At 43.6% G+C, this 12,781-nt stretch overlaps 1 protein-coding gene across 4 annotated transcripts in view; it reads right to left on the bottom strand.

Annotated features, from left to right (window-relative positions):
• The window catches only part of LOC137535995 (PH and SEC7 domain-containing protein 1-like), a 492,113-nt gene that overhangs the window by 362,393 nt on the left and 116,939 nt on the right, over positions 1 to 12,781 (bottom strand). For all 4 annotated transcript variants that reach the window (XR_011024492.1, XM_068257916.1, XM_068257918.1 and 1 more), the window contains exons 2-3: positions 8,097 to 9,146; positions 7,907 to 8,009 (exon numbers count right to left, since the gene is read on the bottom strand). Coding sequence is in view for 3 of the 4 variants with exons in the window: in XM_068257916.1 (XP_068114017.1) it covers positions 7,907 to 8,009; positions 8,097 to 9,041 (1,048 nt within the window). In the remaining variant the exon portion in view is untranslated. The remainder of the gene's footprint in view (positions 1 to 7,906; positions 8,010 to 8,096; positions 9,147 to 12,781) is intronic.

Genomic DNA, 12,781 nt, shown 5'->3' with positions numbered 1-12,781 from the left:
ATGAAGATTTCATTTTTCAGCACGACCTGACATCTGCTCACAGTGCCAAAACCACTGGGTAAATGGTTTACTGACCATGGTATTACTGTGCTCAATTGTCCTGCCAACTCTCCTGACCTGAACCCCATAGAGAATCTGTCGGATATTGTGAAGAGAAAGTTGAGAGACGCAAAGACCCAACACTCTGGATGAGCTTAAGGCCGCTATCGAAGCATCCTGGGCCTCCATAACACCTGAGCAGTGCCACAGGCTGATTGCCTCCATGCCACGCCGCATTGAAGCAGTCATTTCTGCAAAAGGATTCCCGACCAAGTATTGAGTGCATAACTGAACATAATTATTTGAAGATTGACTTTTTTTCTTATTAAAAACACTTTTCTTTTATTGGTCAGATGAAATATGCTAATTTTTTGAGATAGGAAATTTGGGTTTTCATGAGCTGTATGCCAAAATCATCAATATTAAAACAATAAAAGGCTTGAACTACTTCAGCTGTGTGTATTTGAATCTAAAATATATGAAAGTCTAATGTTTATCAGTACATTACAGAATATAATGAACTTTATCACAATATGCAAATTTTTTGAGAAGATCCTGTATTCCTTCCCAGCCCTTCACCTATGTGGAAGAAGACTTCCGATGTGCAGACCAGCCTGTCACAGCAGCGCAACCCAGTTGCTGTGCAGGGTGACAGAATAGCGGTTTACGTGGTAACGCAATATACAGGAAGTACTTACTTCCTGTATATTGAGCTGAAGGGAACCGCTATTCTGTTTCTCTGCACAGCAGCCAGGTCGCGCTGTTGTGACAGGCTGATCTGCACATCGGAAGTCTTCTTCCATGGAGGAGAGGGGCCCGGGAAGGATCATAGAGGAAGGAGGAGCGGGCAGGCATTGGGAGCAACTATACTAGTTACCTATACTGGTGGGGGGAGGGGGCGCATCCTCACAAGTTTGCCTCAGGCGGCAAAAAGTCTAGAACCGGCCCTGCTGGTGCTCCTCTATACCGTAATAAATATAAAAAGTTTGAATCTACTGTCTTACCACTGAGTCTAAGTTCAGCTCCATTTGGAAAATGTACAGATGCATTGCAAAGAATATGAATTTGAATAAAATTAGCATTGTGACATAGATTTGAATGAACTGTATGCAATTATTTGGTCCGTATTTCCACTATATCTACAATAGTTGTACGATTCCAGTACCCAGAGGCGGGACAAGGTCCTCCAGCACCCAAGGCTGAGACACCAAATTGCGCCCCTTCATCCCTCCCACCCCAGCCATAACATACTGATTGCTACTGGACTAAGAGGGCCCCCAACACTAGTTACCTAGCTTGCAGTCACTGCCATGTATCCCCTTTTCTTATTTCTCTCTGCTTCAAACACAATAAGGAAATGAGTTGAGTTCCCCCTCCTACACTGCGCCCTGAGGCTGGAGCCTCTCTGCCTCGACCCGGCCCTGCCAGTACTTGTGTTGCAGTAGCATTTATGGTAGTGTGTCATAACAGAATCTGCGCAGATGCATCCGGTAAAAAAAGAATTTGTGCTTGAAGGGCTCACACACTAATGTGCTGTCAGCTTCGATGCACTGCACATAGTATGCGATCCACATGGTAACATGAAAGTCCATAGACTTTCATGTTACTATTCACAGTACAGCTGTGCGTTCCCATGTGCTGTGCGGTGACGCGCTTGGGAACATTTTATTGCGCAGCACACACTGTTTCCCGATGGGTCCTATTGTGTTGCGGCTACCATAGTCTGTGCTTTAATGCACCAAGACATGCATTTCCGTGCAATGGGAACGCATGCACAAAACACAACAGACACAGAATGAAAAACCTATATAAGAAATGATTTGACATTCAGGATTACCAGTTCAAGGATTATTCTGAAACTAGCTCAGACTTTTTTCATTTTTCCTTTTGACAATCTACAGTGTAGTTACCGATCCCCACAGAGAAAATAATGGATTCACACAGGAAAGCTTTAATCAAATGACATTTCGCTCTAAAGGAAAACTAGCTCACAACAACTCTATTTGATTCAATGCCGAAAATCAATACTAAAATGTCACAGAAGGTGAAATATTTAGGTTATCATAAAAGTATACAATCCCCACTATACCCTTCTTACCAGTAAAAGTAGAAGATTTAAAATCCTGCCTTGCTGTAAATACAGCTGTGCGAAAAATACAGGTGTGCGAAAAATACAGGTGGACCTTATTTTGAGTTTTGTAGTTGCCGTTACTATTTGCATAGCCCAAGATATTAATTGGAAAAGCAGAGAGTTAACCTATCAGCAACCTACTAGAATCCCTGTTTCAAGTGCCAGATAAAACCACACTAACTGTTCCAGGCAACTGCTGCACCACTGCTTCAATTTTGTTTGTACTTGTCTATCAATCTTCATGTGTTTGTGGTTAAGAAATACACAGAAGTATAGACTCTATTGCCAACTATAAGCAGGCTTGTTCCACTATATACTGTAATTTCCATAATTCTGAGGGTTTGGAGGGCAGGAAAAGTTAGGCATTACATGAGGGGCTTAGGGTTAAAAGTTGTGTGTGTGGGAGGGGTCTTTTTAGGCACTTATAGGAGGGGGGGGGGTGTTAGGGTTAGTTATCTGCAGTTCAAGTGAGAATGGGTGCCAAGTACTGCACAGTAAAATGTCAGTAATCTAAGTTACCAATATTTTACTACTATCGGCACCACCCAGCACACGTGGCACCACTGCAATATGTAAATCTGTACGCACCCTAGTCATAAAGTGTGGGTTAAAGTTACAGTAACGCTTCAGGAAAGGTTTAGATTTCAGTGTTATGCATGGGATAAGATTTTAGTTAGAGTTAGGTCCCTTTCACACTAGAGCATTTTCATTGCGTTGCGTTACCCATTTTTATCACAGGTAATGCTAAAGCAATGAAAGTCTATGGAACATTTTATACTTAATGCGGTGCGATGCACCGGAAGTATTGCATCCGACGCAAATGTATCAGCGCGTTATGGGTTAACACCAGCGGCATTGTGCATTGACTGGAACTCATGTAAATCAATGGCGCTGCAGGTATTTTAAACTGTTTTGCGTCCACGTTGTGGTGCGCATGCACAGAAGCGTATTTTTTCAATACACTTCCCTGCAATTCCTATTTCGGCCACAGGAAATAAGCAATAGAAAACTCACTTATAGTTTGGTTTGCTGCCAAAAATTACATTACCGTGCATCAACACAGGCGTACACAAAGCCTGTTTGTAGCGTTGCGGTGCAATGTGATCATTCAATTGCACCGCAAGTAAAAACGCAGGCTGCTAATGTGAATCTGGCTTTAGGACCTGAAAAGTTACCCCCGAGTTTGCAGTTGTAGAAACACTGGATTCATTTTCCACAGTTATATATAAAAAAGAAAAAAGTTTTTGAATCGCTTCCTTTATGCCCCTCCCTCTCCCCTTCCCAATTCCTATTAATCAGTCTCCTATGATGTTATGCGGTGGCACACTTAGCAATTATATTTATCCATAGTCTTAATGGTATTTTTTTGGTATTAGGATTGAGCAGCTTTTCATCCTGCCCCCCCCCACCCCCCGTTTTCCTATTATTCTGTAGGTTAGCAGTCATGTGACCGTAGGCGTATAATTATTATTATTATTTAGTATTAACAAGTATATAATGGCCAATGACCTCTTCCATGTCACGTTGCTGTCCCCCAGAAGGGTTCACAATCAAATCCCTACTGTAGTCATACATCTATTAAAGTCTAGGGCCAATTTTTTTGTTCTAGGGGAAACCTAATTAACATATCTGTAGTTTTCTGGGATGCATGAGGAAACTGGGGTGCATGGAGGACACCCACACATACATGGTGAGAACATACACACTGTGCAGATAGTGGCCTTACTGGGATTCAAACCAGGGACCCAGCGATGCAACGTTAGGGCCTGGGCCCACTAACGCAGTTGTGCGCCGTTGTATCCGTTTTTCAGAAACATCAATGTTACAGATGCTGAAAAGTGGACACAACTGCGTACAACTGCGCTCAACTGCGTTAGTGGGCTCAGGCCCTTAGAGTGAAATCCACTGTGCCAAAGTGCCGCTCAAAAGTACCTCTGTCTCCACCCAACCACGTAACTGGTTTCTCTCAGACTGCTAGAGGTGACTGCACTGAACCGGACATGTCCTCCAATAAATTGGAAAAAGACTAGACTGAAAGCACCCATTACATTTTTTTTAAAGGCGTGTAAACATAAGAACTTGTTTCCTAACAAATAATGTAAGGAACAGGCCCGGATTTACATCACAGGAGCCTATAGGCACAGATGTTCTGGCACCGCCGAACCACACTGTAAATGTGCTGGCTGCCCCCACTGTCACTTCTCCCTCACTTCCTCTGCTTAGTGTAGTTACCAGTGTAGGTAGCCACAGGTGTACCTTAATAGTGAATGTACCTTTGGCTGCTAACTAATACTAAGTTAGTTAGAGGTGCCCTCGACTGTACGAAGATCTCTGATTAAAAAAAATGCAGAGACCTGAGTGAGTAACCGCCAATTTATGCTCCATTTGGGACTCTGCATAGTGAAGGAGGGAGGCACTCGAGTAGGGGAGTGAGCCCCCTTTCCATCATCGAGCGCCTGTAGGCAGGAGCCTACAGGGCCTTATGGTAAATCCGGTCCTGGAAAGAAATTTATATAGCACACAATTGCTTTATTATCTATGGGTCGTATATTAGGCGTTTTTCTTATATGCTTGGAAGGAAGGAAGAAGAGAACCCAGAAAGAAATTGCTTGCTGTGACTGCTGCCCATGATTTAAACCACGCAACCATGAATGCATCTACTAACCTTTCAGTAACTGCACCATGTTCTGATATGTCCCAGGTAAAGGCTGCTAGTTTTTGCCACCCAATAGAAAGGTTTTTAAAAATCCTGTTCATACTTACTGATTACTATTATTTTCCACTGCTCTCAAATCTTCGTACATCAAGCCCCACATGATCTATTTTAGTTCAGGGCAAACATTTTTTATTTATAGTAACAAAGTGGCACTTTCTGGTGAAAATAACAATGCAATTCAGTAATGCCAACATGCCCTTTTGGTTCAGAAGTGGACAGTTGTTATCAACCGGCTTTAAAATTCTGCTGGTGTAGCTGCCTCAGATTTGTCTTTCGGATGTCCTTTCATGATTCTCAGCAGAGATAAACTCAAGCTTATGCATTGTAATCTAGTAGGCATCTACTGTGATATTTGTATTATTATAATTATAATGCTGACATGTTCTGCAGTGCCTGTACTGAGTACACTGAAAATTTCAGGTCAGTAAGTAACCCTTTTAAAAGAGCTCACAATGTAATGCTGCTCCCATGGTCATAAGACCCTCTCTAAAGCCTCATCTACACGCGTAGATGAGGCTCCGATCCGGCGGCTTGATTAGCCGCCAGATCGCCTCTTCCGCGTCCCCGCCGCGTCCCCGCTCGCCCGCGCCGGATTCGATACCCGCTCGTCCCTGCTCGTCCTCACGCCGCTTATCTTGTCCCCTCGCGGGGAACGAGCAGGGAATCGGCGGTAGCAAGATCCGACCTGTCGGATCTTTTCAATCGAGCCGCATCAGCAGCTCGATTGATAACACACATCGGAGCCTCATCTACGCGTGTAGATGAGGCTTTAGGCTGGAGACCATCTGTGCAGAAGCCAATTAACCTACTAGTATGGTTGTGGTATATGGGATGCATCACAGGGACTCAGGAGCAGGGGCGTAACTAGGCCCCACCGGGCCCCCCTGCAGAATTTCAGAGCGCCCCCCCCTGGGGACCGCTCGGGGCCATTTTGTGGGGGCTGGAGGGGTCGCAGCATGAGGGGAAAGCCGTGGCCACAGTCGGCGGGGAGGGGGGGACTTTCCCTGTATAACAGGAAGTCGCGTCAGAGGCTAGCGAGAGGAATGCAGACTGGAGCGCACGGAAGGTATGTATCTGTTTGCTGTCCGTCGCTGCCCACGGACGCACATTTAAGCTGGAGGGGAGCGCAGAGGGGAGAGCCCTAAGTTGAGGGAGAAGGGGGGGGGGGGAACGCCCCCTCTCCGACTGTGGCCACGGCTTTCCTCTCATGCTGCAACCCCTCCAGCCCCCACAAAACGGCCCGAGCGGGGCCCAGGGGGAGCAGGGTCTGCAGGCCCTATTGTTACGCCAGTGTTAAGGAGTTGAACATACAGTCTCTATGCAGACATAATGGGAACTGAACCTTGAACTCTAGTGATGAAGTGCAAGTGTGCTAGCCAACCACTTAAGGTGGCCATACATAAGGCAATGTATGGGCAGATAAACCAGGAGACAGATGAGAGAGAGATCTGTTGCCTGCCAATACACTGAAGACCAATTTTAAATAGATATCAGCATGAAATATATCAGAAATCGGCCAGCTTGGCAGCTTCTTCAAGTGTGAACTGTAACCCTGGTGCCCGTGCTCTGTAAATTCTCACCTGTCTGCTGGTGTGACTCCTCCTCCTCCGCCACTCGTGTCCACCGTTATTGCAAGTGCCTCTACCATGTGGCACAGGCTGGCGCATATGTGACATCCCACATGCACCAACCTGGTGCCACCCGGTAAAGGGCCTTGCAGTAATGGCGGACACAGAAGGCCGGAAGTCATGGCAGTGGAAAGCTGAGACTGCACATGGGCATATGGGGAGATTTTGCACTTGGGGGAACACTGGCCGGGAGCCCGCCGCATACTTCAGTCATCTCTATATCGAATGCCATCATCCGCAGCAGCTAAATGCATGGCCACCTTAAAGAGGAACTCCAGTGAAAATGTAATTAAAAAGTGCTTAATTTTTACAATAATTATGTATAAATGATTTAGTCAGTGTTTGCTCATTGTAAAATCTTTCCTTTACCCGATTTACATTCTAACATTTATCACATGGTGACATTGTTACTGCTGGCAGGTGATGTCACTGGACGGAGATGCTGCTTGCACTTTTGGCAGTTGGAAACAGTTATTTCCCACAATGCAACAAGGATCCCACAGTGTGATGTCAGTACCTCAGTGCTGTGAGGTGCCGACATCACACAGTGGGAGAGGTTTCACCACAATATCATCCATACAGCGCCCCCTGATGATCCATTTGAGAAAAGGAATAGATTTCTCATGTAAAGGGGGGTATCAGCTACTGATTGGGATGAAGTTCAATTCTTGGTTACGGGTTCTCTTTAAGCCAACGTGTTACATTGCAGAGTGCTGGTTTATATTACATGAGGTGGGCAAGGTGGTGACAGGAAGCTACAAAACTGCCATAGTGCATAATGGTGTCACTGTACTGACTATGCAGTATGGCTGCCAATTATGACATTTATCTGTATATTGACTGCATGGAGTTTTCCTTAAAGGACATCCGGGGTGAAAATAAACTGATGAGAAAACAATTGTATCCATCCTCCTCCTAAAAATGACTTTTTTTTTAGATATCCCACAGTTTTATTTTATATTTAAATCTAGTTTTTAAATTTTTACTGTTTCATTGTTTCTGTTTAATGACTCCTTCATTGAAGTATGTTAGAGCTCAAATCTATGAATTATTTACCCTTTTTATCTCTTTCCTGCTCTCAGAAGCCATTTACTGATAGGAAAGTATTTTATGGCTGCAATTACTAATCACTGAAGGTTATGCTATAAGTCTGACCCGGACAGAAACTGTACCTGTTTTTTTTTTTTACTCTTTTAGGCAGAGAAAGAAAAAAAGGAACACAGCCTAGTTATTTGTGTGCTTGGCATTGTACATACACATGTCTATTTCATGTCACATGACACCTCGGTTGTCCTTTAAATCTTATTGGTTGCTGTTTTAGAAGTTTCATTTTTCTTGCTTACTTGAAAAGTAAACATTCAAAAATGTTGATATTCCATCCATAAATCTTACCAGTCCTCGAAGATTCAGGGGATCCATAGAAAAACTCCCATTTTGCCTTTGCAATCTTCTGCGCAAGTAAAGAAGCCTCCTTTGGATATCCCCATGTGTCTGCCTAAACGTATGAAAGCATAAAATACAATAGGCTGAAACAATCACTAAAGCAGCTGCCTTTGTTGGGAAAGGGAAATGAGGCTCCTACCTGCTGGCTTAGCTCCAGTCTCCTTGGACTTCTGGGTGAAAGCTCACTGTGACCTTCTGTTATTGGTGAGGTTACGTCATCTCTGCAGAAGTCAGCATCTCCCACAAGCCTTCTCAGCAAGGGACTTTGAGAAGGATTGAAGGGTGTGTTACTAGAAGATGATGTGATGTTTGGCGCAAAACTCTTTGTATTAACATGTTTATTGGGAGAATCACAATGTGGGCTCAGGTGGCAATCTGTCCCAGTGTCAGAGCAGGGACTCCCTCTACCCAATTCATTGTCTACAAGCCTCCGGCATGTTTGAGGACTGTCAGACGCCAGCTGTGTTCTGCCTCCTTGGGGAGAGGATGTAAGTTGTGGTGAGCCAATTCGTTTATTGTTACTGGGAGCGTTTGCTTCTTTTTCCCCATGGGATGCTGCTTGTTCTATGGCAGTGTTAGCACAGGATTCTCCACTCTGCACCGTGCTTTCCTGGAGCATGCTGGGACTGGAATCAGACTCAGCTTGGATTCCATTTAAAGTCTGCACACTGGACTTTTTGACAAATGTAAACGTCACTATAGAACTTTGTCCTGCATTCTGAGGAAGCACTAATGGCCTCCTGCTACCTGGAGAATACAGAGGACTGCTTCTCATTGGACTGCATGGAGCAGTGACCCTCCCAGCCTTTTGTTCCATGTCAGTAGCATTGCAAAACAACGACCCTGTGCTGTTATACATTCCTAGGTGAGCTCGCCTGGCTTCAGGTGTAAGGCTCTTTCTTAGTACTTGGATTCTCCGGGAGTTGAGGTCTGGTGTGAAACACCTCTGAGGACTGAAATTGACGCCAGAATTGCACGACTGCAGCCATGGCTTCCCTCCCTCTATGTCTCGGAGAGCTCTTGGAGATGAAAGTATACAGTCCCCTTCAGGGAGGAAACGCACTACTCCACTGGTCTGAGCCATCGTTCCACGTTACAGGAGAGCAGTTACATTCATCCGATTTACATGTAAACTGAAGAGTTCATGAAATGTACACCCCCACATGCATCTGTGCATTTTTGTTTCATTCTGAAAAGAAAGTGAATAAACAGTCAGTAAACGATAACCCTCAATGAGGCTTGTTTATAATACAGTTTGGAGGATATAATATCTTTTCAAACATAGGTTAGCAAATTATACATTACGGTGTAATTCCAGTCAAACCTTTTCATATAGATTTGAGGGGAGGCTTCATTTCTGTGAGGATTCATTTCAGTGTCCCCCTTGATACATTATTACATCACCAGAATGGGTTGGTAATCACACAGAAGGCAATACAAACCCTACAGATGTTCAAATGATACTTACAGCTTAAATTAAACAGCATTTTAATATAATTTATGTAAAACAATATAGACAATACGGTAGCAAGTACCCACATGGTTCATGTACAGTACAAGAACACCAGAAATACAACTCTACAGTGGCTGGATAGTGTAGTCAGTGGCTGGATAGTGTAATGGTTAAAGGAATACTATCGATACCCAAGTGTTCTAAAATGACAGTGTGCAAATAATGTCTAAGTAGCTGTGTAAACATTTTCCTACTTTTCATGTTAAATATCAGAGGCAAAAACTGTAATTTATTGAGGGTAGGATTTAGCTATATTGGGACAAATCAATTGCAGAAGGGGTGTCTGCTTCAATGCACAGCCAGAGTTGCATATCAGACTACAGAAAGCAAATATCAAACATATCAAACTCGGAAAGCAAAAACAGTATGAAAAGCTGTGACAATTAGTTACATTTCCTCTGCTCTCTTCAGACACTTCAGTCAGAAACAGAGATCCCAACAGCTGCAGCTCCTGTGTCCTGTCTCTCTCTGTCACACACAGAGCTACACAGAGTTAACTGATCAAGTGTGAGGGGAATTACCCCTCTCCTCATGGCTCAGTCAGCCGTCAGTTTTGGCATCAGTAAAGATTGAAAGTATTTTGCTAACAGTAAACAAAGCAGTTGCTACTAAAATGTATACACCAGTACTTAGCAGCACTCCCCAAACAATTCCTGTGTCAATTGAAAAAAATATGTGAATCGATAGTATTCCTTTAAGGGCTCTACCTCTGGCCGGATAGTGTACTGGTTAAGGGTTCCGCCTTTGACATGGGAGACCAGGGTTCGAATCCTGGCTAGGTCAAGTACCTATTCAGTAAGGAGTTCAAGGCAAGACTCCCTAACACTGCAGGGTGGCCTCCTGAGCGCGTCCCAGTGGCTGCAGCTCTTGAACGCTTTGAGTCCGACAGGAGAAAAGCGCTATACAAATGTTCGGATTATTATTATTATTATTATTACCTCTGACACAGGAGACCAGGGTTCGCATCTCGACTCCTACTGTTCAGTAAGCCAGCACCTATTCAGTAGGAGACCCTTGGGCAAGACTCCCTAACACGGTTACTGCCTATAGAGCGTGTCCTAGTGGCTGCAGCTCTGGCTCTTTGAGTCCGCCAGGAGAAAAGTGCCATATAAATGTTCTGTGTCTATGTTTACAAATACATAGTATAATACGAACACTGCAATAATTGCAAAATTTGGTAGAGTCCTCTAATACAAGAAACTGTAGAGGAAGGACCATGCTATAATAAACATACAACCTAAAGGAGAATGAGGTGTAAACATTAAATAAAGTTGAGGAACAAAAACTGTAGCAGGCAAGGCAGAAAGCCCATTGACAGATGTTGCTGAAAGAAGCATCTGTGTCAAAAGAGTGAAGAGAAAATATGAAAAGCTACACATAAAACTAGGAGATGATACAGGATATAATATGAAGGAAGAGTGAAGCTCATGACAAGAAGTCTTTAGTGAGAGTGTGATAAGTCAGCAGGGTGGTGGGTGTGCAGAGTAAACAGATGTATGCAAGAGTTAGTTGTTTGAAACGGATTTGCTTAAAGAAAACCTGAACTGAAAATTAAAAGTCAAAATAAACATACACAAGTCATACTTACCTTCCATGTAGTCTACTCCTCAGTGTCTTTCTCCTGTCCCGCGTCCTATTTGTTCACTGTGATCAAGGGAATTTTCCGTCCTCCATTTTGAAAATGGCCATTACCCATAACAGCTTTCTGGTCAGCACACAGTTAAACTGTAACATCGCTCACTTGAGCCATAGGGAAACATGGACATTACCTGGTACATCAGTTTTCCTCTCAGCTATAACTGACAGCAACTGATATTTTACTGACAGCAACTGATATATTTCAGATCTGACAAAATGTTGTCAGAACTGGAAGTGATTATTGTCAGAAGAAAATGGTGAGCTTCTGAGAGGAACTGATGGCAAGGTAACTATGCAATGTTCATTTGAAGTTACCTCATGTGTTCATTTTAAATATTTTTACTCAGTACAGGTTCTCTTTAAATAGTTGATAGATAACCGATGGAGGACAGAAAGGGCCAGCATTAGAAGAGCACAGGGAGAGGCACAAAACAAACAGTAGGGACTGGGGAGGTGCCATGATTGTTTGAAGTTGGCCACACACCTTACAATTTTTAAAATTTCTCTGTCAATTCAAGAATTGCAATCAATGTATCTGATTGATTGTAGCATTTGAAAAATCTGACCAATGTAACACACACACACACACACACACACACACACACACAAACGTGTTCAATTTTCCCTAATTATGAAAAAAGTTATTGCAAACACTGAAAAAATTGCTTGCGTCTATATATTAAGAAATTGACAATCTATCCTACACCTTTCAAATTTCATAAAAATTGATCAGAAAACTCAACTACTCCTGATCGACTTATAGCTAAAAAAAATGTATATATTAGATTAGATTTCTTGAATGAATAATAAAGAAAAATAGGTTTCAATTTTTATGTACAGGCCCGGATTTCTGGCAAGGTCACAGAGGCCATGGCCTAGGGCGATAAAAATTAGCAGGGCGCAGGACTTGGAGAGATAAGAGGTCACATGTCAAAGTAAATCACCACTCCTGCTTTGCTCTGGTCTGCCTGAATTCCAGAGATCCCTGCATCTCTCTTACTTGTGCAAAGTGTGTGTTATGGCAGTCAGCATCTGCTGTTACCTGTATGATGAGAGGGGACAAACAATCTGCTGTGAGAAGAATAATATATGGGCTCAAGTAGCAGAACTCTTGAGTTCCGATTAGTTTTTCTCATGCAGCAGGCATTCACGGGCAGGAATTAGCAGCTCTCCCCCTCCCTGACTGATGATAATTTATTACTAGTAGGTCAGTGCTGTTAAAGACCTCAGATCTGTTGAATTTATGGCTTTTTTTTTCCTCCTAGAGAATGCCAACAACATTCTTTCTACAGTTTAACTCTTTCCAGGCTTTTTTTTGCCAACAAAGTACTGTGTTGACCATCAGTGAAAGCAGGATGTTTTGAAACAGAATGACAACTGTGTTACATTTATTTATATTTACAAAACAATTAATGCATCTCCTGCTGACTGTATATATAGCTGTGTGCCTAACATCTTGTATACAGTAATGGCCCGTACTCACGGGCTGCAAATGTTGCCTGTCGCCAGCACACGTGAGCGTGTGGGCGACAGGCCGGCGACAGCTCCTCGCCAGGTCCCTCCGCGTACACACGCGGAAGAGGGACCAGCGGCGAGGCGGAAGCTGTCGCCGACGTTCCTCCTCCGCCGGAAGCTCCATATACTTTAATGGAGGTTGCTGTCGCTAGTCCGCG

Source organism: Hyperolius riggenbachi, chromosome 10 (assembly GCF_040937935.1).
Source record: "Hyperolius riggenbachi isolate aHypRig1 chromosome 10, aHypRig1.pri, whole genome shotgun sequence".
NCBI lineage: Eukaryota > Metazoa > Chordata > Amphibia > Anura > Hyperoliidae > Hyperolius > Hyperolius riggenbachi.
Note: the sequence above shows the minus strand (reverse complement) of the source record. Positions and strands in the feature narration are given on the sequence as shown.